The 27,840-nt window shown below is 34.7% G+C and overlaps 1 protein-coding gene across 1 annotated transcript; it reads right to left on the bottom strand.

Annotated features, from left to right (window-relative positions):
• Nucleotides 1–167: 167 nt before the first annotated feature.
• GSL04 (glucan synthase-like 4) lies at nucleotides 168–27,579 on the bottom strand. Its single transcript, XM_059584984.2, has 41 exons — nucleotides 27,017–27,579; nucleotides 26,321–26,421; nucleotides 25,090–25,211; nucleotides 24,888–24,975; nucleotides 24,626–24,724; nucleotides 24,354–24,473; nucleotides 24,080–24,172; nucleotides 23,906–23,997; nucleotides 23,459–23,585; nucleotides 19,200–19,337; nucleotides 19,050–19,126; nucleotides 18,811–18,970; nucleotides 17,785–17,910; nucleotides 17,578–17,695; nucleotides 14,720–15,048; nucleotides 12,453–12,505; nucleotides 12,301–12,361; nucleotides 11,988–12,069; nucleotides 11,841–11,890; nucleotides 11,465–11,551; nucleotides 11,261–11,392; nucleotides 10,905–10,999; nucleotides 10,748–10,832; nucleotides 10,492–10,652; nucleotides 10,132–10,255; nucleotides 9,933–10,027; nucleotides 9,673–9,811; nucleotides 8,798–8,949; nucleotides 7,510–7,616; nucleotides 7,294–7,416; nucleotides 7,113–7,181; nucleotides 6,765–6,933; nucleotides 6,543–6,654; nucleotides 4,481–4,600; nucleotides 4,293–4,408; nucleotides 3,709–3,792; nucleotides 3,289–3,401; nucleotides 2,982–3,211; nucleotides 1,625–2,473; nucleotides 656–841; nucleotides 168–565 (listed from the first exon to the last, which is right to left on the bottom strand). Exons 1-41 carry the CDS (start codon nucleotides 27,228–27,230, stop codon nucleotides 335–337), a joined length of 5,829 nt encoding a protein of 1,942 aa, XP_059440967.1. The 5' UTR covers nucleotides 27,231–27,579; the 3' UTR covers nucleotides 168–334.
• Nucleotides 27,580–27,840: the final 261 nt, after the last annotated feature.

The following is a 27,840-nucleotide window of genomic DNA, read 5'->3' as shown; positions in this document are numbered from 1 at the left end:
GGAGGTCACCAGTTCGAATCCTCCTCTCCCATCTTGTGTGGACATCTCAAAAAAAAAAAAAAAAAGTGTCACCTTAAATCAACTGTTTGGTAAGAGAGGGATTTGAGGGCACCACAAATTATCCACAAGAAATAAAATAAGCTTTTCGACATTTGAACTTGTATCTCTATAATTTAAATTAGGCAATAGCCAATATGTATGAATCATTACAATATTATGCAATTCTTCTAAAAATACAAGAATTTATCAATATTAACTTGACTTTACCTACATACAATAAAAACTAACTATTGGTACATATACACTATAAACACATCATTGGCTTTGGAAAAAATTATTTGTGCTTCTTTTTCCCTGCAAGAATTGGTTTGATTTGCAAGTGTCTATTGAAGGCCTCATTGAAAAGGAAACGAGTCTGGAAGGCAGATATAATTGGGAGCCACGCCAAAATAGCTATGGGTGCAAAAAGAACTACACCCATTCCATGATCATAAGCTTGAGCAAGTAGACGGATGAAGTACCACAGTCCTGTATTCTCTATCTTCGGCCTCACAGTTTGTGCAATCTGAAGAAACAAAAGTATTAGTTCAAAAGGAACCAGGAATAGGTGTCCAAAGAAAAAAAAAAAGTAAAAAAATTCTTCAGCTAAGCTTACCAGTATCAAGCCCCATCCGGTAGGCAAAAATGCCAGACAACACACAATTAAGTCCATAAAAGATAGATCACAGATAATGGAAAGAGTACTTATAATGGATAGGACACCAAGGAAGAGGAATGCTTTGAATAGTCTAAACCACAGGTGATATTCAGCACTGAACAGTTGTCTTCCGAGGTTGACTGCCTGCATAATATGTTCCAATTCTGTTATTTACTCAAGCAAATCAATGGATTTCTGTAGCATCTAGTATAAGCAAAAAAGAGCCTAAAAAATTGTGTTGCAAAACTTTTATAGTCAACCAGGCGTTGCCAAGCAAAATCAACTTACAAGAAAGTGTGTTAAGGAACTCTTTGTTCTGTATTCTCAGAGATAGTTATCTCAGCCCTCAGCCAATATTCAAAGAACTTTATTCCGTTTTCTAATGATTTTTCATTTAATTTTTAGTATTATTTCCTTTCAGTACTTTGGAGATCATCGGTACAAGGATACGGTTAGTATATGTTGGATTTAGACAGTTCGAAAGAAAAGTTTTGAGGCTACCAAAGACCCAGAATCAGGGATCTAGGAAGGACTAACTTCAGAAAACTTATTGGTGGTGTTGATTGAATAAATCTTTGTTCATATTCACATCTATGAATACATATATGCTAATGCATGTCAATTGAGTCATTTAAAATTTTAAATGAAAATTGCATGCAAAGACAAAAAGTTTATCTGAATGGCAGCAGTATCTCTTGGCTCAGGAGTTGGTGTAGCTAAACAATATTATCTGTAGATTTTGAACCCGTTAACTAATCATATTTTCTTCATGAGGTAATTTCTACTAACCAGAACTTTAGTAACTTCAACCAAAGTAAATTTTGAGACTATGAGATGCAATTCACGTAAACAAATGCATATTATGCAAGTAGATTACCTAAAAGCATATAGACAAAATCTCTAGTTGAGGGTAATGGTATGAATTACCTTGGCTAATAGGACAACCCCAAGAATCACAACCCATGAAAGCAGATAAACCAGAAAATTTTTGCTCTGTTGGGAGATGTCGAGGTGATAGACGAGGCCATACTGATAAATGAAAAACCTAAGAGAAAGAAGTATTTCAATTAACCTAGAACCCATCCCTGACTGACGAAGATGAGCTTGCTCATCATCCCACCAAGATTGCCAACTTTTATCCTGTTGAACTCCTATACCACCCTGCTGCCTGATCCACTTATTCCAATCTTTCCAGTCATCTACTATCTTCCCCCAACTGAACCCAGAGGGATTAAAAAGAAACGGTGCAAACAGCCAAGTGATTGACATGAACCAAATGGAATAAGTGATTAACACATAAGCCATGCTGCTCTGGTAAGACCTCCTGAACAAATCATAGACAATCAACAAGAGCAATAATTCAAATCCTTTAACAAAGTGGCTTCTTGAATACAATCTGTAGTTTTCCGTGAAGCTAGCATGAAACACAACGATCTTACGCCCAGTGGGTCTGTACTTAGCACCCCCATGCAGAATTGTTCGGCCATAGTGATGAGTTTTTGTTCCGAGGGAAAAAGTGAAAAAAACAGCAGCCAGCTGCAATTGCATGAGGACAAAATCTTTAAGGGCTGTAAGAAACCCTTTCTCAAGTCCAATCTCCATCACCATTGGTAAGCCTGTTAGGAGACCAAGCTGTATAAATGACTGGGAGGCAAGAGCTGTTTCCAAGGATTGTATGTTCCGTACTCTAGCCTCAAGAAGAAGTGCTTTCTCCAAACCACTAAGAACAAGGTATAGCTGTCCGTAGAGGAACACATAAATTGCAATCACTGATATCTGTGGATTTGTAAAGCAAATTTCAAGTTAACCACAAAAATATTACATATCACCAGTGAAAGAAAAAGCATCAGCTAAGACTGTTGTTCCGGCTTGACATGAAATTTTTTTTTTTATTTTTAAAAAAATCCTTAAACATTAACTTCAGCAGAATCCATAACTTAAATATTGCAAGGGATCATTTCCCAATAATGCAAGACAGCTGCATATATGACAGAAAAACAAAGCACTTCATCAAGGACATTGGCAACTCAATTAGTTATTAATATAAGGGAACTCTCATTAAATAATTAATAGCTTTCAATTTTTTTTCCATCTATATCATGTGCCTGTCAGGTCTATTTTCTTTTTTAATTCATAGATTATATCTCATCTCATATTCAAGATTGAGTTAATAGATACATCCTTTTCGTAAGTGAAGTTGTGTTCTATAACAAATTTAATAGATTATCAGTTCACTTATGCTAAAAGAAAGAAAGGACTGTTTTTGGAGGATAGGAAGGTTTACCAGGCTACTGAAGTAAAACCCAATGGTTGTGAAATAACAAGATAGCATCCGGAAGAAATCAAACTGACGTCCAAGGCGGTATATATCACGACTTAGAGTTTGCTCACTGTTTCCATTAGCTACCTTGGCTTCAAACTTTGAGATCTGATTTAGGCCTACATCACGACCTTTGCCAACTTGCATGTACTCATGGTATGTAACACTTCCCCGCCGTAAAGTAGAATTAAATCCTACACAAGATCAGATTTATGTAGTTGTGAATTAACAATGGCTATTGGGTAAGAATCTAAATCACAGTAATTCTTACCAGCAAAAACATCTTCGCTTAAGTTAATTGTTTTGGATGCTTTGCTTATGCCACCTCTTGTGATGTGAAATACCCTGTCAAATACATCTGGATGTCCATAGTGGAATCGTACCCTGATATTAGATCAAAATCATAGGAATGAGAACTAAGCAGGAGCACATAGGTAAAGAGCAGTAGAGTTATAAAATACAACAAAAGGATTTGAGATAGCATGAAAATATTGAAAACAAATGTATCATAGATTGCAAATTTGTGAACCTTAAAGTGTTGGGACTAAGTTTAGTTGACATACCAGGCAAATATTCTACTTAACAAACAGACTTACACATGAACACATGCATGCACGTTGACATGGACAAAGACTTTCAGTAGTTGCCTTATCTTTTAAGAATGAGCGCACAAAACAATGCATCCCCTTACCTGAGAGGACTGGCAAGAAGCCGTTGACCAATGGTGACAAAGCTGGTCTCCTGATATGACATGAACCATGCTAGAGAAGACACACTGCAGTGGAGGAGAAAAGATAAAATGATTGGTGATATTTTATGCATTGAACACATAATATTGACAATAAGTCAAAATGGCCCCAAAATTTGAAGGGGAAAAACCTTCTCTTGATAAAATATTGCTCGAGATCATAGAATTATTCCTGGGTACTTTCTGTAAATATTTTATATACATAAAAAATCCATGAAGTCCATCAAATGGTTGGAGAAACTTTAAACCATAGCAAGAATTATATTCTGACATTGAAATATATTAGTGAACTTATATTAATGGGTGTCATGGAATTTGTTTTGTAACGTATGTAAGAACAATATATTCATTCAACAGACTATTCATGTTCGTATATCACTTCAACCCCCAAAACTTAATGTGCTGTACACCTCTTGGTGTAACTTATCAGACTCAGTGGACCCCAATCAGATTTCCATTTTATGGTATTGACTACTTAGCCACGTGATGTAGTAAGTGTATCATATGAGACTGGAGGAGAATCTAACCTTCCTGTGAATATGTGTTCCCTCAAACCAAGTATTGTAGGGGGCCTCCGTCCTTCGTGCTGATGAAATTCTTGGAGAAGATTTCTGATTTTGAGTGCTTCTTCCAAATAATTATCCTGAAAAAACAGACACCATAAGAACAAACATGGACATGACTAATCCATCTAGTTACTTGAGAAGGAGCCTACTTGGTTCATATCAATCGCTTGGAGAGCTTCACCACGAGTGAATATTATGGCATGGTTTTGATTTTCAGGCTTCCCTTCTCCAATATCTGGTGGACCAGGTAGCTTTATGCGATATATTACCTATTAAAGATTAAAACATATTCAACAACTGAATGCGGAAGCTTTATGCGATATATTACCTATTAAAGATAAAAACATATTCAACAACTGAATGCTGATGTATATAGGTAATTAGATTTAGTAAGGAATTCTAATAACAGATGAAGTACTAGGATGCACTTATGCATTTAATTTGAACTAAACAACTCTAATGTTTGGTTCATTGATAGGAATGCAATTGCAATCTGCTATGCGAGTTCATATTCCATAATGGTGCCCCTAACTTAATATATTGTTAATCAATAATTGCCGATGTCTGGCAACACATTTTCTTCTGTCATTCAGAATTGATAATTGCCAGTTAATGACACTGAGAATCATTTGATATAGTATTATTAGATATGAGAAAATGCTGGCCAGTGGTAAAGCATGACTTAAAATTTTTTTTTTCCAAAGTTCAAGGATGCAAGGACCTTTGAGAAGAGCTGAATACCTCTTTCATTATGCTAGTACTTGAGAACACGAGTGATTTGCACATCAAGGCTGTTCTGCCTGTAAATGTAAAGTCAATATTTCCAAAATTTTGGTGTATCTGTTGGCTAATAAGCTGACGAGAGAGGTGGGAAAGCTAGTTGACGAAACCTTTATTTAACTGTAAAGGGGCTTTCCTTCATTCAAACCTGAATTTGGCATTGTATTAGCAAATCTGTGTGCCCTATTGTTTACTGTATTATGTATTTGGGAAGTTCTTTCCGTATGCAATTGAGCTTAAGTTCATTGAAAGTTATTCCAAATGAAACATTCTTCAATTTTAATGAAAACTACCACTTCAAATTGATCTTGAAGTTCTGGTGTACTGGGGACTTATTAATGCAGCAGTTATGTTATATTTGTTAAATGGCTGAACTATAGTCTTGGGCCTTGGCCTTAAAATATAGAGTAGGTTCTATATCCCCTAGGTTTCAAGAAGTTCAAATTTGAAATTCTAAATTTAAGCCATGTAGTTATTCTATTCAAATTGATGACAATGCCGCCACAGAAATGAAAGAGTTGGGTCATCTGAATGTTTGCCAGACAATCAGTTTTCATAACAGCGTCATCAATCTGATATCAGAAGGACCATATTGTATAAAATTAAAAACTTTTAGGGGCAGAATAGAGAGTTCTTAAAATATAAGAACTAAATTAGAACCCATACTCTTTTTTGGGGAAAAAGGTAAAGTTTAGCCTAGATAATTATAGCAAGAACTCGTCAAACCTACCCAGTTAAGCCTACTTTGTAGCAAGAACTCATGAAACCTACCCTATATCTTGGGAACAGTAAATACAGTTTAACCTAGTTAATAGGAGCAAGAAATTGCAAGCTTTGTAGTTTGTGCTACTTATAATATATAAATTATCAAGAGGGTGATAGGAATGAACGGTCCTACACCAGAATGCAAACGGTGACGTAACTAGAATTTTTCTTATTTTAGGCTAGGTAACTAAAAATTCTCCTTTTAGGATTTTAATGTCAATCACAATATTTATCACAATATTCTACAGTTGTCATACTTTGTCCACATTGTTGCTTTGTTGTATTATATTGACTTTTAGTTCATACTCAAGTTTATTTATATGTGACCTAATGTCCTAAAGCAATGTGATTACGAACATGAAAACATTAAATGCTATTAAATTAGGCAAACCTGCATTCTTACAAATAACTTCTCTTTCTATTGCTGTTAGAGCCCAATTGTTTAGTAGCTTTATTAAGTGACACATTGAACTTGTTTAATCGTTCGGCTATTTCTATCAATATTATTATTGCTACAAATAACAGAGCATAGACTAACTTTGGGAAATATATATTTACTAGGCTCTGTTAAATAATTGAACCCAATTTCCTACAGCTTACATCCAAATATCTCAAGATTAGTCCTATAACTTTGAATGTTGCAATATAATCTTAATAATCAACTACCTGCTCATAACCATTGACAGCTTTAACCAACAAAGAAGAATAAACCTTTCGAGGCTTGTCTTCAACAATCTCTTCTTTCTCCTCAACATAAGCAACACGGAGAGATGGGTACCTTCAAGCAATAAATGGATTATTCTGAGTCATATGGCTTCTAATTTTATAAATTACATATACAGATTGAGTACTTCTGCCTTCATTTTTTTCCCCTGGTAAAGGGATTACCTTTTCATCAAGTCAATTATGTCATTTGCATGGGGATTTCCAGAAGCTTTTTGTGATCCAAATGATTGACAAGAAATAACGTACGTGAATTTCATATCTGCTAGTGCATCTAGTTGAACTGATAACCTAGGGTTTCCTTTTTCAGAATTATCATAACCATCAAGGATATCTGGATGAGAAGAATCAGCATGAGGCAAAACATTTAGTGAAATCCTTCTTCAAAAATAATCTCAAGCAAGCTAATGGGGCATCGAATGACTTCTCACTGTATTAAGGATATAATAAAATGGGGATGGCATTTCAAACAAAAACAGCTGAATACTATGACCCATATTCAAGATCACCAACCTTTCTCTTCAGCCACGTCAAGAAATGCTTGTAATTTTAACGCTTCTCTATAGTACATCATTCCCCTAACTGCAAATACCACATAAGATAACATAAAGAATATAATGAGGACAATCTGATAATCTGCTGTATTTGTATCAATATGCAACTTTAAGAACATTGCTAAATCTTTTTCATTCACCTGTTCTACTTAATGTTTGGCCCCTGAATGAAGCCCAATCTCTTAGCTCTTTCTCCTTCCCCTCCTCTTTTACTTTATCCAGGTCTTCATAACCCATGCGTTCTAAAAAGTTTTTACACTCATCTAAGGGAAAGAAAAATTAATGGTCATGAGCTAAGACTTGAATCCCAATGGAAAGTCCTAAAATATATCAAGAATATCCCATCTTATAATAACCTGGAAATATCTTTTCAATGTAAAAGATGATAGAAACCTCTTGCTGGCTGGAATAAAGCTCCTCCATTGAATAATTAATATCTTCCATGTAGTGTGGAGTTATAACACTGTACCAACGAGAACTACTATAAAGATCACCATCTAGATGTTTGTATAACTGCCACAGACATATGGGGAATAGGATTCATGGTAAGATATCACTATCATTTACATACTAGAGAACTGCAACTGTGGATAAATGCTATTAGATAACTCGTATGGGTCCTTTTCTAAATGCAGAACTCAAATGCATTAATGAGGTATAAATGCCATATTACTGTCTAATTATTTACAAGAGCTAGTATTATGTTTTAATTAATTAGCTCTCTCTAGTATCCTTGAAAGAAGAGTATAATGATTTCTTCTCCCTACCATTGATCCTTGAAACGCTACGAGGTGCAAGTGCTAATAATCTATTCTCTTTCAGAGTCTACATAGTATCTTTTTGTTGTTCACTGATTCTAAAATCTAGAGTTTGCCTACTTAACCTTTTATCATCTTCAATCTGTAAATTTCAATTATTTTTAATCTTTCATATTAGACCACAATAGTAGAATCCTCAATTTCTCTCACAGACCAACAACAACCGATTATATATAGCCAAATAATCAAAAATTGCACAAAGCATCTAAAGAGGACAAAAGAAAAAAATAAATAAAAAGAAAGCAAGAAAAGAACAGAAAGAAATGCGGACCTAAGACCCATCAAGAACAGGACAAATCATGACTACTACAAATATTTTAGCTTTATTTCTTCCCTAGCATAATTAAAAGATATGGTGTATGTTAAAACACGTGAATGAGCATAAATTTCAATCCTTTTGACAATTATATTTTCATTCTTTTCAGCAATCAAAGAATCTTTTTAAAGGAGAGATTTTTTTTTTTTTTTTTTTTTTGTTATGTCGAGGAACCTCTCCAAGGCAGGACCCTTCGAACCCACTCCTGCAGAGTAAACCCCGACCCCGTGCACCGCGCCCTTGGAAGTTTTCCTACACGAAATTGGTTAAATCGCTGGCTTTTCACCAAGGGGTGTGGCCACAAAGGATTGTTTGCACCCATGAAGTGTTGAACCTTGGACCTTAAAAGGATGATACCTTAAGACCAAGGCCTCCACCACTTGGGCCCTTGGGGTTTAAAAGAGAGAATTAAGTGTCCTAGAAAGTAAATACATCAACTAAACAAATAGTTAACAGAAAGCAAAATGCAGAAATTCACCAAGAAACAAAACTTAAGATAACAAATTTGACCTGAATGACAGCATATTTTGTACTTTAGGAGCACTCGGCATATCCATAAAGAGAGAAGTAGCAAAGAATGAGATGCGCCTCCGTGCCTCTAAGTTTGCAGGTATGTCCATTGCTGTGTCTTTGACAGTAAGCAACAAATGAAAACGCTTGATCTGCCATTGAACCCTTGGTTATTATTTCTCCTTTTTCCACATGCATGTACAGGTGCATATTTCTAATTGTGGATATTTATGTATATATGCTAATCCAGGCAGAGTGTTTGTGCAGGCATGTCTGTGCATGTTAAAGAACCTATATGGATACAATACAATATGAACACAACGTCGCATTAAAAATCTAGGATACAATAAGACAGAAATATATGAATTAATTAATATATAAAATTTGTTTCAATATATAATAAGCTAGTTGTCAGGTTAAAAGACAAATAACAAACATCAAAAGTTATAATGATGAAACTTATTTAGAAGTTATAAATAACAAAAAAACACATGATCTACGATCCATATTTGATGATATTCATAGAAGTTTAGATATACCAAAAGTTTCAAAATTTCTAAGACATTAGATTTTGCATTTTACACTTGACCCCTTTTTCTTCTTCTTTAGAATTCAACAATTGCACCAAAATTATCCATGCCATATCCTGCTGTATCATGGCATTTCTGAGCCATATCAGTGAAAAAAGATTGAAATTTCTTATATACCTACATATCCATACCGTATGTATGTGTATGGCATCTATTTTTGAAGCATGCATACTTTCTATGTTGCAAGCCCAATCAATGATTCAAGCTCAGGTATGATGAACAAACCCCAACAGATAAAAAGAAGAATAAAAGGCAAATGCTGTTGAAAGAAGTAATGAACTTCACCTGTTCATTCAGTGGATCACTATCTGGCAGAGGGAAACAGATGCAAGCAGATGACTCGAATAATTGCGGTTCAATATCTCTTGAAAAAACAGCAAAATCTGTGTCTGTCGTTTGGGATGAATAGAGCAAATCCAATATACTGTCCACATTTAAAATGAAAAATAGTCAAGTGAAGCACTTGAATTGATCCTTGAAAAGTCAGGCCAAGAAGGGAAAAAATTAATCTCAAAAAAGGGACTAGAGACTAAAGCACACCAAACCTGGAACCATTAATCATCATATCGCTGGTTACAACCTCAAATATATCTTGGAGAGCTTTCACTACTTTATCACGATGGATTTCATGTCCCTCAACCTAAAACATTTCATACTAAAGGTCACTATGGTATCAAGTACAGGCTTGAAAAAAATACATTCTCTACATGATTACTATGTCTTTGCAGTCAATTCGACAATTACCAGAAATTCAACTAAATCGATACATTTTGCTACTAGAGCTGGGAGCTCTTCCATCTTGAAGTCCTGAAGAAGACTTGATCTGTCAATGCTTTCTTCAATTTCATTTACTATAGCAGATATGATCCTGGAAAGCAAAGCAGAATATACCATTGCATATAACATGTAAAAGGTTAGAAAGTTAGAAGCTAGCAGAATAATATTGATGATTCTAACTAAACTTGCCTACCAAGAAAGGAAAACAGAAAAAAGAAAAAGAAAAAGAAAACAATGCATATACTAGCTGAATCTTAGGAGATTCTCTATCCACACAAATATTTATATGGAATAGTAGCTTTGACCAAAAACTTTTGTCTTCTCTACCTTTTCTCCAGATTGCCGACAACAAGAATTTGAAGGGTATACTTCAATGACTCATAGCACTCCTTTACAGCATAGTACATGCACTTATCCTTTTTAATCTTTCTGAAAAGAACCTCATCCTTCCCCTCAAAATCTTTTGCAATGCTCAAAGCTGTAGAAAGCTAGTATAAATAGGAAAACTCGTTTACAAAGTGGAAAACAATAACAGAAAAAATAAAAAAATTAAATTAAAGAATTTCAAATACAAGTAATATACCTTATAAGCTAGGAGGAAAACAGGCCAACGAACCGTGCCAGAAAATATTTCTGGTGACATAGGAATTGTCATCAAATCCAACTCCCTGGTCATGGAAAGCTATATGTTTAAGGTCTTTTCTTAGATGTCATGTGACAATAAAAACAAATAAAATCACCTGTTGCTTATCAGATCCTCTAATCGAAACTGTTTGACAATTTGATTCCATACTAGAGCAAACCTGGAAACACCATTTTTTTCATTTTCCAACACCTGAGGCAATCAGTTTAATGGTCAGAGCGAGAAAATAAAGAGACACTTCAAGAGATATATATTTTTTTTGATAAGTAATATCAATTCATAAATAAGCGCAAAAGGGCGCAACTCAAGTACACATGACGTATACAATAGGACTTAAGTATACAAAAGCCTTTAAACTGAGAATAAAGCACATAAATCTAAGAATTCAGCAAGTGTTAATGCTTGCGATGAATGCCACATTACAACAACATTGCACTAAAAAAAAACTTATACCTTCTGAAATCTGTTTTGAAAGAAACCTTTTCTTTTCTTCTGATCATTCCTTGACAAGGGTGGGATAAGGCAGAAATTAAATGCATGAGGCAAGGAGTGAAATCTACTTCTCAGCATTCCCGAAGTCCGAATCTGTAAGCAAAAATTAAGGCTGAGAGTCTGAGACAACTATCACATTAATTTGTTAGGAAAAATACCGCTTACCTCACCAAGGTGATGCAAAATACCATATAGCCCACCAAAGATCGTACAGAAAACAGAGTACCATATCTGTGTGTCCATAAAATACACCTGGGATACCCCAAAAAAAAAACAAAAAAAAAAAAAATTTAAAAAAGAAAGAAAAAGTACGTCATAAATGAATGTCAAGCATTAAAAAGATCTTGCAAATGAAATGTAAGATACCTCCAGAACTTAAAGATATCGTACTTTAAGAAGGATTTAGATTTTTTTTTTGTTCTTTTTTGCTTTGTTGGTTGAATTTTATATTTCAAACATTGAGAATCAACTTGTGTCCAGGTCAAACTTCTAAAGAGCGTCCATCAAAAGGACTGTTACAGATATTGTAATCAAAACTCACAACTATGATAGGTGCCCATACAGCAACAATTGCACCAGCATTACTTTTGACTGCAACAAGAGAACAAATTATTATTAGAGATACTGACATCAATAGTATTCAAATTTAACTCTCTAAGCACATAATATAGAAAGGAATAACAGTTACCTTTTGGGAAGAGCTCATGCCATTCATAATTTTTCACACCAATTCCCATGATTTGTTTTGTGGGTGCCATGAGTGGTTTTATCTGCACCAATAATTTGAATTTCATATGCACGTTTCGAAACATGGTTGAAGTGAGAAATATAGCATATTACTAGTTGACACACTAAATCTAACTAATTAGCAGTAACATTGTGCCTTCCCAACTTATATATATATATAGTGCCAAAAAAGTTTAACTATTTCACAAGACCCATCAGAAATCACAGTATTATAATGTCATTTCATAATATAAACACAGTTACATTCAACTCACCTCAAAAAAGTAGCTGAACAAAAATTTGCTTAACAGTACTAGTACCCAAAACAATGTGTACCTATATAGTATGAAAAGGATAACATTAGGAAAGAATTAACAGAAGTACACTATCAACACAAATGTAGAATGGTGAGTAGTATAGCATATACATCAAGACGGAAACTTGGCCTTCTTGCATCCCACGTCCCACATATATTCTTGGCTACATGATGGAAACAAATTTTTGTCCAAACCAAAAGTCAATACAATGAAAACATAAGTCCAAAACCAAAATTCAATATGATGAAAACATGAGATAACTCACATGCACCATACAACCATGATGGAGAAAGGAAAAAATAAACTCTAGCACAATAGAATTTAGTAATGTATCTATACTGCAGATAAAAAGAACACCTTATGGATGTTATTTTGAATTACTAAAGTGTCCCAAACCATTATATGCTAGAAAGGTAATAATTGCAATTTACTAAATACAAATTGTTGGCAATACACAATGATGCATAAAATAAAAATATATGGTAAAAGAGATGCCTATGACAACTTGAACCATAACCTTTTTACTGAGAAGAAACAATCTCTTATTTCTATATTTGCTTTTCGATATTAAATACCAAAAAATGGATTCACTGCAATCAAAATACAGAAAAAAATAAATAAATAAAAAAAATAAAAAGAGGTGCATCAACTTCTCAAACTGTTTTCTAGCACACTATCAATTCCCACAATCTAGTCACATTGATATTTATTTCATATTACTCCGTTGGATTTTGAGTTGTGCTTGACCCAACCCAAATGGGCACCCATAGTTGGCCCATTTAGCTTATTAGATCAGCTGTTAAGATAAGAGTTCAATTAAATTTAAGAGTTAAAAATTCACTCAATCTACTTAGAGAAAGAGTCTAGCTACAACTAGAATTGTGGAACTATAATACAAATGAAAATAATTACTAGAAAATAAGAGATTACAGATCACTATTTCTCATCTAACATAAGAATTCTTTGGGCTCTAAGCACCATCATTGAAAGCTAGCATTCTTGTACTGTGGAAAGTATTGAAAGTTGCTCGCATATTAACCCATCAACCACGAGTTCTCGAGTTTCTAATCATAAGGAGTATTATTGAAACAGATGTAGATCCAATTTTCTGCTGCATTTAAGTAGGATTTCATGAAAATCCTTAAGGTACATGTTTTATATACTCTATATGAGATCATTACTTATAAAAAAAAAAATATACTCTATATTTCATATCCATTTAATACATTTGTTTATACGATCTTACATGTTTTGTTAACAACTCATATTTCAATCCTTGAATCATGCAATACAACAACATTTTTTTTTTTTTTTCTTTTTCGTTTGTACAGCTTAGTGATTTTTATGGTCTCCAGTAGACGTCTACCTAGAAAAGCCAGAATTCCATAACCAATGACAACATAAATTCGACCTTGGAACAACTTCTAATGGCGTTTCACTTATCCATGTACTACTTATGATGTTTATAAACAGATTTTTGGCCATTAATACAATACAGCCTTTATAAGTCAAAGGTGATTTTTTTTCCAATACTGTCAATAGAGGAATGCTACACTTCCCATAAATTTTATCCAAAATTTTCTCCCCAAATGATGTGTCACAAATCCATGAGATGGTGACACATTTCCCAAAATTATAGATTACATAGAATTGTGACGCATCATTTGAAGAGAAAAATTTGGAAACTTTTTTTGGAAAGTGTAGCATTTCTTCTGTCAATATAGTCAGTCTTCTTGGTCTACTAATGTCTTCTTCCACAGATTTCTTAAAATAGTTTTAACTTGTTTTCTAAAAGGCTTAAAACCTAGTTGTACTTCAGACATCTTCTTCTACTTCTTTTTTCTCTCTATCCTTTAGGGTATGAACTCAATAAATATAAACCTTGCATCTAATGATATTATACAATGCTGTAATTAAGAATAGAACGTAACTGTTTTTAGTTTGACCACTTGCATAGCATTTCCCCTCCATGATGACATCTTCAATAGTTTATGTATCCTTAACTATGCGTTCAACTTGAAAATCATATTTTTCATATGTTTCTTAACCAAAAATAAATAAAAAATCACCAGTGTCTTTGATGTCACTATTTTTTTTTTAGGTGGGGGGGGGGGCTAAATTTCGGTGTCATTGACTCAAATCTGATCATTATTAGACAAAATTAGAGAAATCACTTTTAAATAAACCTGTACAACTTATGCGCATATAATGAAACCCTAGGTTCAATATTAGAAGACAAATTTATTAAATATTTTTTTTAATAAATTTATTATAGATTTTTTTTTTTTTTTGATAAGTAATAAATTTATTATAGATTTATTATAGATTGACCGGAATGTTCTTGCAAAAGAGCTTGTAAGCTCTATAATGAACTGACCTGTGTCCACCATGACAGAACTGTCCATATCCGGCAATTTGAGATCTCAATATACTTGCTAACAGCAGGAACAAAAAATAGCACCATGTCAACTGCATTTGTCATCATGTAAATTGCAACAGCAACCATATAGGAAGAAAAACACCATTCTCCAACCCAGCTCCCATATTTTGAGGAATAACAAGTATATTTTCTTCTAGATTTAGCATAGCACACAGGAAGAATGATAGTCCATATCAGTGCAATGGCCATCTTCATTACATGTTTCATCTTTTGAGAGAATTCCATTGCACCTCTAGCTTTCCATGTAAAGGCAATGTCAAGAATTGCTGCAAACAAAAATACCTTTTAGATTCCATTTTTTTCTACATGTGAGTGTGTTTGTGTGACAGAAGTGAGAGAGAGAGGGTGTCACACCCCCAGCCTGGAAATGCTGAGTGAAAGGGTGCAACTGTCATTTTGCACCAAGCACAGCTTAGTACCTAATGACAAACTGACGAATTAGTCCAAAAACCTTTACAAAAATTTTCTACTGCTGCAACCTCTACATATCTACCAAAACAATCTATCAAACTAATGGCAAGTTTTAACTCTTAATGCTCTGACAAAAATCAAAATCATCACCTAGTTGGTAAGGCTACGCAATCAGAACCTAATTTCTGATATTACCACTGTCACACCTCCAGCCTAAAACCTCAAGAAAAAAGGCACAATTGTCATTTAGTATTACACCCATCCTAGTGAATCTTAACAATCTACTGATTGGTACAGGAACATTTATAAGTTTTTCACTATTGCAGGGTATAAAATAGGGAGGGAGGGAGGGAGGCAGACAGGGAACTATGCTACTTAAACACTGAAGCGATATAAAATCTAATGAAATAACAAAGAGAATTACTTATATTGTCTGATAGCTTGGACTGTTTTGGACAAAAATGTGTAGCTCATTACAAAATTGTCCAATTTAGAAAGACCAAAAATTAACCAACTGTGACAGGTAATTGTGTGAAAATCTGATTTTTGCCAAGGTACTACTGTTTTGTAGCACGAATTTGTTGGAACTGAAATGATGGTTTCGCTTCAACAAAAACCTACCAAACCGAATAAAGATATCCAGATTATTCCAGAAAGCAACTGTGTCATAATGGTCCTAAGATACCAACTTATGACAGGTGATCAAGCAAGCATGCAATAGAATAATATCACAGCCGAAAATTACACAAGAAAGAGAAACTAGAGAGAAAAATTGCTAAAGCATCATGAAAAGAGATTAGGAAGACCCTAAGTTTATAACCACAAACTCCTTGAAAAAAGGGGAAGAAAGAATAAAGGGAATAATGCAACTGTTTTCCTTGCTATGAATATTAAACAAAATCTTTGTAGAAAAACACTGAAAACATTGCAAAAATACGGTCTCTAGTACTGCACATTTCCAATTAAAATATAATCTGACCATTTAGTTAGCCATTACTCTAGGATACTATTCTCTGAACTCGATCTGACATAAAAACCCATAAATTTCCAGCTAAAACCTCCGACCCTTTAAAATTGACTTTGTTGTGATACTAGGGATGACTTAATGTGGAAAACTGACATAAAGTGAGAAATGTATAAGATATCTTGCTCATATAAAGAGAGTTGTTTTCTGCAAATTGGCTGTGGTATAAAGCTTGAAAAGACCACTTTTGGATGAAAATCAACTGGTGCATGAAGTTTGAAAAAAAAAATACTAATAAAAAAAACCACTCATGGTTCTTGGGATCCTTTATTTTGCCTTCAACCTCTTAACATGAAGTAGTTAATAAGTTTCAACCACTCATGAACGGATCTCTACAAAATTTGTCCAGCTTCTCTTTGTAAGTTTCAAAGATTTTGCATTGAATTAGCTACTGCAGCACAGGGAAAGGGAACTACAAAGGAAAGGTAAGGAGGAGATACAAATTTTTAAGGAAGAAAATGAAGTATTTCCAAGAAAGGCAAGGGGTAGGCATGTTGTCCTTAGTGAATGGCATTTATGGGGATCTAGAACTCTAGCTAAAGCATTGAAAGGATTAAGTGCTGATGAAACCAGTTGATTATCTGAATGCTGCTGTCTTAAAGAATATTCAACATGGTGGTTTAGCCATTAGGATTGTGGGTACCCAACCAACAAACACCTCTAATGATATCCTTAGGCCATCTAGGCATAGAATAGGAAACAAAAGGGAGGGATAACAATATCAAAACAGAAAGAGGGCTAGAAGATAATGGCACTAATGACGGTTCACTATCTTCAACATTTAACACTCCCTTTACAGAAACTGAATAAGAAAATGTCCATGAAAGGAGTTATACAAGAAAATGTTCAGAATAATAGTACAACCTTTATAATGCTAAACTATCCAATTGAAAAAAAAAAAAAAAAAAAAAAATGAAGAAAAAAAGTCGCGTGGCTTTAGGTACTGCATGTTGTGATTTGGTACCAGAACTCAATGTAAGAAAAACAACCAAGGACCTTCTTGGAAATTGGGAAAATTTGACAGCTGGTTAGTAAATCTAATAAGGTGCATTGATGCCCAAGAAAAAAAAAAGCTTTGATATAGAATGCAAAAAAATTAAAGGTGCTTCTGACCAAAAACTTCTATTGCATAACAAGCACCGTTGAAAACCCTGTTTGTGGCAGTGTTTGCACAGAAACCAATCATATGGTGGCTCACTTTCTTTTGATAAAGATTACTGTTGTTTTAAGAAGAAATTGGAAAAAAAGGAGGAAACTCAGGTCGAACCTAGTAATATTTTTTCATCATATCTGTCTGTATCTGCACAGTAACGTGCTGGTATTTTCCTAATACTAAATAATAGGAAAGATAGCAACATACCTTGTATGAGTTTTAGAATTGCAGAAGTGATGAAGATGCTCATTATGTCCTCGAATATTACTATGTTGAACAATTGAAGTGGAGATCCCAAATCATGGCAGGCCATAATTATCATTGCCTAGGAAAAACATAAATTATTAAGCAATCTGGCAAAAACATCGCAAGATGCAAGTGGTCCAAAAGCATTTAACTAGGCTCTAGGCACACCTGAAGGGATAGAATAAAAAAACTCCACATTCTATCAAAGCTCCTAAATATCTGCCAAAATGAACGGATCTCTACAAAATTTGTCTTCCCTAGCCATTTTGGTTCATGAACTTCCTCCATGGTAGCCTGTGGGAAAAGAACAAGTGAGAGTCTTTAGGAATAGGGTAACGAATTGAGCAGTGAGTCATGCAATTGGAAGAAATATCCAAAACTAATCCTCTTTTTCCCACTAACCCTAGTAGGGGGAAAAAAGAAAAAGAGAAAAAAGCAGACCTAGAAGGATTGATCCCAGTGGATACAAAAAGCAAGAACAGGCTCAGCTGTCGAAAAGGCAGTGAAAGTTATCCTGCCTTTTCATGCTAATCATATGGGATAAATATATGGAACCTTCTGCATAAAATCCTAATAAAATTTAAAGCAAGATGGTTCTGACATATTTTATTGAAAATGCAAATACATTTAACTTTTGCTTCCACAAGCAAATGTATTCATTTATGAATATGCTATAATATTGACAATTTTGATGTCACAATCTATCACAGCAACGCAAGAACCATTCATGATATAATAGATCCTAGTATTGATTGAGAAGAAAAATCAATTATCACTTCATGTGAGAGAAAATGGCAAGCTTATTCAATATATCTCAGGTTTCATGATCTCTTAACCTGCCAAAACATCTACTTTGCAATCAAATTTTATTTAAACTGGAGAATACTCTGATATTTTAACTGCATAAACCATACGCCACTCATTTCATATTGTATTCTACTAGGGAGTAAGAAAGCGCCCTAAAGTATATTGTTGCATCATGCGAGACAAAGGACCACTTATATACTTATGTCTATGCTAGTAATAACATGCTTTCTAATCTCTTTAACAAGCTATAAACACCAGAGAGCTGTTGTGCACTGCGAAGATATATATTTATAAAGATTACTTTTTTATTCAAACATAATGCAAATCATTATATTATTCATTGCAGGCTGAAATAAAGAGCCAATTAGAGTAATAAATATAATTTACCCCCATTTCTGTATCTTTCTTCTCTTCTCTCTTCCTCCTTTGTTCTGCAGTATTATGTGCTACCGAAGCATCTTTAGCATTAGATTTTTTTGAAGGCTGTACACAAAAGAAATTGTGGTCTAGACGCATGGGCCAACCTATTTCAAAACAAGCAGGAGACCTGCAGAAATAGCATATATAAATAGCTTTGTTTTAATTTCTTGAAGCCCAACTTGGCAAAAGCACAAATTCATTCTAACCAGAAATACTCATTCAGATCATCATAGTTTCTCCATGTAGAATGGTCAGCTGTCCCACTTTTGCTTTTCTTAGCTTCCTTCAATTTTTAACAAGAAAGTTAGTTTTTAGACAGGAATATACATTGACAGGGTGCAATCAAGAAGAAGTACCTCTCTTATAACCCTGTAAATGGGAGTAACAACATTGTTAAGGAAGGATTCAGACTCTCCTCCATATGCTGGCATAACCTTCTCCCAAGTTGTCAAGCTAACAGCATCAGTTAACATAGCATGCAACTCATATGCCATCTTCATGAAAACAAAGAAATAAAATAATAATAAGACATGAAATATATTGATACCCACACTAATGTTTGCATGCATTACCTTAACAGCATATATTGGGAAATGCATGGGAAAGCGGCAAGTTTAATCTAGAGAATAGTTTCCCCAACTAGTGAATTGCTCAAGAGGTATACTTTTGCGTAAACTTTAATTGGCTGTTTTTGTTTTGGCTTAAAATGTTTTACATACTTCTGGGGTTTGGTCTAACAAAAAATGCTGATCAACAAAAAAATCTTTGGGTGAAAGGAAAACTAAACCAAAACACAATCAAATGTATTACATTTTTAAGAAGCATAAAATGTCGAAACTCCCAAGCCTGCCCCTCACCCCAACTCGATCCAATCATCTTTTCTAGCAAAATGCAACTAGAGCTAGTATGAATTGATAATCAAAACATATATGGATATTTTAGGTTTTCATTAGGAGTTTTTATTAGTTGGAACTTCCATTTATCTTAAATGCTACTTGAGATCTTAAATTCTATCACAACCAATCTTTTTTTTTTTCCTCACCTCCAGCCTCCTATCTCTCCTTCTCTGGAAATTTCTGTGTTCTTCATCCCTTCACCACATCACTCCTCCATTGACAATGCCCTTCTCTCCTTTAACCATTTGTTCACTTCCCTCCAATTCCAACCTCCCCTCTCCACCAAGACTCCCTCCTTAATGGCATCGTCATCCTATAAAAGAAGACCGTGGGCAATGCAGAATTTTCAAATGACCCAAAGGCTAAGAGCCTGTTTGGGATTGAGTTTGAGGGTCCTAAAAATGCTTTTAACACTCAAAAAGCCCATTTGAAAAAAAAAGTACTCGTTTGGTAAAAAATTAAAAGCATTTTTAAGGGTCCAAAAAGCCTAAAAATTGCTAAAACACACTTTTACTAAAAGCTTAAAAATAAAGCTTTTGCCCAAAAGCTCTTTTTGACTTCAAAGCTCTATTTATCAAACGCAATCCCAAACAGACTCTAAGTCAATAAAAGTGGCTCCCACTATGTCGCCATTTCATAGCGCATGGTTGGATCTGAAGATCATGAAGGCAAGTAGAATGCCGGCAAGTGGGTTTTCAATGGTTGATTGACATGGTGGTCTGGTCAAGTTTTCAGGGTGACTATTTTTGCAGATTTTAGTGGTCAAGGGCATTTGGGTGAAGGGCATTAATGATGGGTTTTAGTTATCAGTGTGGCAATGTTTTGGTCATTTGGGGGGCTACGTGTGATGGATATGAATGTTATGGGTCATAGATGTGGGTCTTCCACGCTGTAGGTAGTGCAGTTGGTGGTCGGTTTGTAGTGGTGGTATGGTGTTTAGGCCACTTGGCTGTGGGGGTTTGTGGCGATTTTTAGGGGATTTGGGCTATAGGTGTTGGAAAGAGTGGTGTTTCAGGGTGATTTTAGAGGGATTTGGGTTGTCATGAGTATGTCTAGAAGTGTTGCGGTGGTGTGTTTAGGTGTGCAAGAGTGTAACAAGTTTGGGTGTTCTGGGTCATAGACGTAGGTCTTCTAGGCCGTGGGGAATGGAATTTGGGTTGTGAATATGTAGAGCATGTGGCCTATTCATGTCTAGCTGTGCGGAGGTAAGAGTTTTGGCCGTGGGATGCAGTGGCGATAAGTTTTGGACAGTTAGATCAGTTGTGGTGAACATCACCTACATGAGCAAGCACAAGATGAAAATATTTTTGTCGTTGTTTTTCATCCCAGGTTATTTCGGCTGCGGTGGCAGATAATGATTTTAGGTATGAGCCAAACTGAAAATTTCTTCGGAATCATTTTCAAGGGTTCAACCAAATGGTGAAATGTTAAGGATTTTCTCAAAAAATGTTTTTAGTGAAAATGGAAACATCAAAACAAACACAAGTAAATACTAGTGCTATCTGCAAACTATAATCAAGCTCAAAAGTCATTTATTGTGGAAGTTAACAAGTATCTCATGCTTTGATGAGCCAATGTCAAAAGAAATAGTAAATAAAAAAAAGAAACAAAAAAATTCAGAATATCTAGTCATATGTGATATGCAGAATTAGAAGTTACTGTATAATGGGAGAGTTCCATAAATCCTTCAAAGTTCAAACAAACTCAGAAGTAAATGTAGCTGTACAATCTAGAAATGTTTGAAATTTTGTACAATCTAACAACGTTTGAGATTTTCATTCGTTTAATCACAATAGCTATGCTATAGGAAATATAGTAAAGACCAGCATGTCATGATTATAAATTTAAATAAAGCAATCGCATCGTCTTTACTGTGAATTTTCTTCTTAGCTCATCACATAAAAGGCCTAGCTCCCTTTTCTAATTATTTGAGAACAGGCTTATTAATCATCCAGAATCTTCTCAAAACTGGTCTTCTGAATCCTCTAGAGCTGGTAAACCAACTTTTATCTTCCAAGATGATACCAAATATTCCAAAACATCAAGAAAATAGAAAAGCATTCCTAAATAAGAACTACCATAAGACAAAGAACCAGTTTGGGAGGGCTCAAGCTTTTTAAAATTGCAGCTTTTTTGATAAGATGAAATACTTTGAGGGTTGCTTATCAAAGCCACCTAAAAAGCACAAGCTGCTTTACAAAATTGGCTAAAAAAGCAGAAGTACCCAAGTTAACAAAGAGCCTGCAAGAAACTCCTAGTTTTTAAAATTTTAAGCATCATCCAATCAAATGAAGCCTAAATAGGTAGTTCAACCAAGTGATGAATATATAAGATGATAGAGGCTTCTTCCAATAAGTATCTTTATCAATTCACTAAGCACTGTCTCCCATATATTTGTTCTAGTTTTATCTATAGTACATACAATCTTGGAACTTCCAATGGCATAAGCTTCTGTTAAGGAGGATCAAACTGTAGTTCGATCAACTTCTTACTAATAGGTAAACAATCAACTTGTTGCTGATTGTCAATTATCTCAAAAGGCTGCTAAGGTATATGAGCCTTTGTTGCGGGAAATCAGATGACCTAGAAACGTTGGACACTACATATGGCAGCAATTGCAGTGCCGAAACAAACTATATAGCTTCCTTATAACAGCTTACACAATGATGACTATATAGCTTACATCTGGAAGTAAATGATTATTTTGCTTCAGATCGGTTAATGGCCATAATTTTTATCATTCCAATGAGCAATATCAACAGAACAAGTTGGGGCTGTCTTCACTTAGTTTAACTGAAAAACCAGTTCAATAACATTTGTCACAATCTAACTATCTAAGAAAGTACGAATTTCTTGTGTATCTTCACTTAAACTCAAGTGAACATCTATGAAATGCTGGCAGTGACCAAGAAAATTTCTGCAGCTTGGAACGAATAAAAAAAATACTTGTTGCAAATCATAAATAATTTGGGGTTAATCATATAATCAGAAACTACATAAACGAGGAAGGACTATGGGTGATAGTCACTGAACCACCATACCTTCTCGTTTTCTATTCTCCTTTCCGTCTTTGCTTGTGTCTATATCTTCTTTTTCCATTCTTTACTACTTCCATTTAATAAATTTAATGGAAGATATAGGGCAACAATTCTTTGTCATAGATAATATAGATACGAGTCCTAGGCTGTACAAAAGCAAGAATCACGGGCAAAACTACATTTTTACATTTACAAACATACACATATATCTATGTGTGTATATTAAATTGTTCAGAAGAGGCATTACTAACATTTTCTTTTTCTTTTTTTTTTTCTAGGAGCATAATTAGCTTACTTGGAAAAGATAACATCATAAGAAAATTAATAGTTGCTTAAATGTGCCTTTGCTCCTCTATATTGTTGCAAGAAACTTTTGTTTAGTTCAATATGATAATACTGATGTATTCTTAATATGAATGCTGTTCAGTTCTAGGCGATTTACTAATGGAAAGGATCTTTCAGATAGCAATTCCAACAGTTACCAGGAGTACTATAACAAACAGGTTCCTCTCAGTCATCGAGTTAGAGCAGTTTGCTTTCAAATCTCAAGAATAAGATCCCTATCAAAATATCCAGATTATGCTACTGTCATGTGAAAAAATGTTGAGATGTACTTCAACTGCCAATTAAAAAAAATCCTATATCAGCAACACTGTAGACAGAAATTAATTTTTGGCTCACATGGTGAAAAATATAACACAGACACTCAGGCATGAAACGCAAGTTTGCAGCCTCCCCCCATATAAGAAGGTAAAGCCCTATATATAAAAGTTTGTATTGTTGGCCATCTTGTTTCACACTAGGCAACCTGCACAGACGATAGTATATTTTAGTCAGGAAATAAACTGCAAATCTTCAATAAACCCAAAAGGAGAATAAAGACAATGTGAAAAATAAAGAGATATGTTGGGAAGAAAAAGAATATATGACAGTAAGGGCAGCAGGAAAAAGGAAGAAATATGACAAGCACAAAGAAAGGAATTAATTGCAAATATTTGGTGAAAACTAAAAACTACAAGCACAACAGGTAGCAACATTACATCATTTTGCTAACATATAAGAGCAGATCACATAAATTTCAAATTACGTTGATGCAAAGCAAGGAGCAAATTAGATCACTTGTCTTACCAAATGTTGCTTTTTCTCCCCAGAAATTTGCACCAATTTGTATAATTCTTGAAGAACTTTCTCATTAATTCATCCACAGCACCATCTCCTAACTGTTAAAGATAAGAATATCAAACATTACAAAGTCAAAGGTAAAGCAAGACCAAAAACATTTAGTATAAATAGTAAAAACACCTTTGAGTTAGATCTCTGGTCATGAGTTTGCCGAATGTGTATGTTAGCAAGGAGTAGAATCAGATGCTCCTTCTGGTTAGCTACATTATCTTTCTGATTGAGACACAGTAAAAAAATCAAGATAATATTCACTGACTGAAAGTAAGCAGATTAGAAAATAGAGGACTATGTCATGAATTTCCAATTTGCCATCTTCATATGTGATCTGATACCACGCGATACAGCACAGAAGAATAAGAGGGGAAGTAAAGCCAAAATTTTGAGAATAAATGACCTGAAATCCAAACCAATACTGAAGAAAATCAAACAAATCGCTGTCTCTCCCATGTCTCTGAACATCTTGGGCAGAACGTAAACCACGAATATTGCGGATGGCAGCAAGTGCAACCTTAATCTGTATCATTTCATTAATTTATTAGCTTATTAGGATACTTGTTAGACTCCATTACAGCTTAGGCATGATGCAACACTACGCACAAATATAAACACTAGACAGATTAACTGGATTAAGAAGTAAAAAATCTATTTATCCATACAGAAGCAAACCTCACGAAGTTGCATAATTGGTTGCTGAATACTTCCGTGATCAAGTGGCAAAACGTTGAACTCAACCTTTCCATGCATGCTAGCTCTATCAGCAAGGGCCTATTGTAGGAGAAGAAAAGAGTAAAACTAAGAACAAAACTGCTGGCATTTTAGGAACCTGCTAGTGTTTCATTAACTCCAAATTATAATGAATGGGAAAAAATGAAAGATAAATAGATAGAGAAGAAAAGAAAGAAAAAAAGCAAAAAGACAAGAAAACCACCTGAGGACCATCTGTAGTCGTTACTGTCTCCAACACTTCATGCAATACAACAGCAATACTATGTGCATCTATCAACCTCTCTCTGTCACTAATTAAGATCAAACTAATCAGATTAATTAGGCTTAATGGACACAAACTGGTACACACTGACTTTACCTGAATAGAAGGACAATAACATATTCTAAAAATAAGGCTTGATTACCTATTGCCGAAATCAATTGATCCACCATGTTTAATCACATAGTCTTTGTATACACAATAAACACGTTTCAGTTCACGTATATCACTCTTTTCCTTCCTTTTCCTAGCCGTGGCTTCTTCATCCTATGATTTCATAAAAGCGGAGAAAGACATGAAAATTAAAAGCATTTAAAAAAAAAAAAAAAAAAAAAAGCAAAAAGCAAAAGAACATGATAAAGCTAGGTGATAGAAGTTAAGAGGCACAGGAAAACTAACTGGAAACACAAGAGAATAAGCATGATTGGAAAATATGATACTCCAGAAAATAATTATACTCATTGACAGTCTTAATGTTCCAAGAGGTCATGGAACGAAAACTTCATAGCTTCGCAGCTAAGACAGTTCTTCTGAGACTGGTTTCCAAATAGATAGCACAATATAATGATATGTCATCCAATATAACCAGGTGATATTACATTATTGGTGAAAAAGTGAACAGTAGCACAATCCCAACCGCCAATCACAATTTGTATTTCTCTTACTAGCAGAAACATTTTGTGCAGCTTAATAAATTTTAAGTTTTGACTATGAATCAAACATAAGCAACTGAAGGAACTGATTTGTGGAAGCATTTGAATGAATAAGAACAGCAAATAGGGAAGCTAGAAACATTAACCTAACTTGCTTTGTGACTCCTGAGGCCTAAACATTTATATATCAAATGAAGAATTGCGAATGTATGAATATAAAATTATATGTTGGTCTTATTCGCAATCCATTTTTATCCTTGGATGGGCTTAGTGAGTAAGAAGTCACGGTGGCAAGCATAAAAGAGTAATGCTACGTATTATACTCCCATCTCACTAGGGTGAAGCCCATCAACCCTTGTTTTTTTTTAAAAAAAAAATCAATGGCTAATAGGCACTGCCACATTAACCAAGTAAAATTGAGGTAGAATGGGAGTGTAGTAATTAGCATTAATCAACATAAAATTATGTCAAAGACGTGACTATATGCTTAAGCTAAAGCACAAAGTATCACAACCGCCAACTTATAAACAAACGTAGACACAAAATTGCCATTCACTAACTGTAAGAATATCATTTGGTGAATAAAAGACAAGATTAAACAAAATTAAAGCTAGTTGTCCTACACATATTGATGCAAGCAAGAAATTAGAAAAGCAAATCTGTCATCACCCAGTAAGCAAGTTCATATGTTTATAGGACAAGCTTCAATGTGTGTGTGACTACCTTTTCAAGTCGTTGAAGTAGTGAAGTTTTGAATTGTCGAACACCCCGCCCGCCCGAAGTGGGGTCCATGTAATGTGCTATTTCAAAGGCATGGAAGCGACCTGCCAAGGAACACCATTTAAGCAATGCGAAATATACTATGCTTTGAACTAAAGTGAAACTTGAATCTTTCTTACAGGACTAGGTTCTGCCGGCTTACACATTGACGTGTCAATTCAAAGAAAAGACACACTCCTTACTAGAAAGTGTAGTTTTGGTACCCTAAATTGATGTAAATTGACACAGACATTATTTGCCTCTTTTGCTTGTTTAGGCAAAGAAGGAAAGAAAAGAAAATAAAGTAATAAAACTTAAATCATTAACCTTTAAAATCTAAGCAAAAAAGACCTCCACTCAACTATTCCTAACCCAATTATTTGGCCAACTTAATAAATAATATCATTTATGGGAAATATGATCAATTTCAGCCTCAATTTGAACAAGAAAGACACAGGCCATTCTATTTCTGAAAATTACAAATCAGAAACCCACTTCTCCAATTGTCCAATACAGGCAAACAAGAGAGAGTAAAATGAAAATCTTAACAAAAATGTGAACCAACATACCCTGCCTTAGCCAGAACCTTATATAGTTTCATTCATCCAATGGAAATAACATAAAAACAAACCCAACTGCCCAGAAACACAAACAACTTACAAAGATAAGCAATACGAGGCTCCTCGCCTCCAACCAAATTGGCAACTCGAAGAAACTCCTGGATTTTGGATGCCAAAGAGGGTGGCAAGCGTTCACTCTCAAAAGGCTCGTGGACGAGATCATGGGCGGAACTAATAGTAATTGCCCTTGTAAGAGGTGTTGGGTACTCTGTGTCGACTTCATAGCTAGGCTCTGCAACCACAATCTCTGCCATTGCCCTGAGCTCAAAGGGGTGGTGGCTGGGAATGATGAAGAGTGAGAAGAAGCAGACATGGGTGCAGTGTATATATATATATATATGTCCTTGTTATGGGGAGATTGCTTAATGAGGTTTGCTTCAGTCTGCTTTCTTCAGCTTTACGGAGTGATTGGAAAGCGGATTATGATCTTTTCCTTTTGCTTTTGCTTTTGCTTTAGAAACTGGGTTGTTGTTTACTTGTATTCTAGCTTTTTGGTCTTTGGTCTGAGAGAAGGAAGAGAAGGAAAGGGAAGGTGAGTGACGGAAGGAAAGGGAAGGTGAGTGACGGCTTCAGTTGGCCTTTGCCCTTTGAAGGAAATGTAAAAGTTTCGAACGTGTGCCACTGAATTGAGAGGGAGATATATATATATGAATCGTGAATGAAACTCAAATGGCTGTCAATGTCATCCTAGTATCCTTCTGTTCTGAGAGAGTGCAACGTAGTTGACGACTGTCGGGCCCCTCTCTATTCATAAAGATTTATAAATTATTTAAAAAACAAAAAATTGCCAAAACATATTAAGAAAAGAAAAAAAATAATAATATAAAAAATTAATGAAAAAAAGAAATGTTATTTGAAAAACGT

The sequence above is a fragment of the Corylus avellana genome, chromosome 3, assembly GCF_965113065.1.
Source record: "Corylus avellana chromosome 3, dhCorAvel1.hap1.2, whole genome shotgun sequence".
In the NCBI taxonomy this organism is placed as follows: Eukaryota; Viridiplantae; Streptophyta; class Magnoliopsida; order Fagales; family Betulaceae; genus Corylus; species Corylus avellana.
This window is presented reverse-complemented; position numbering and strand designations above follow the sequence as displayed.

Coding starts and splice junctions, on each gene's coding strand:
- GSL04 (XM_059584984.2), bottom strand. CDS start 27,230: ATGGCAGAGATTGTGGTTGCAGAGCCTAGCTATGAAGTCGACACAGAG. Junction 17,696..17,784: donor TTTTTATTCTATCCCTTCAG/GTGTGCCTAGAG, acceptor TGTTTTTCCTAG/GCAATGATAATTATGGCCTG. Junction 10,256..10,491: donor GTCGGCAATCTGGAGAAAAG/GTAGAGAAGACA, acceptor TTTGCTTTCCAG/GATCATATCTGCTATAGTAA.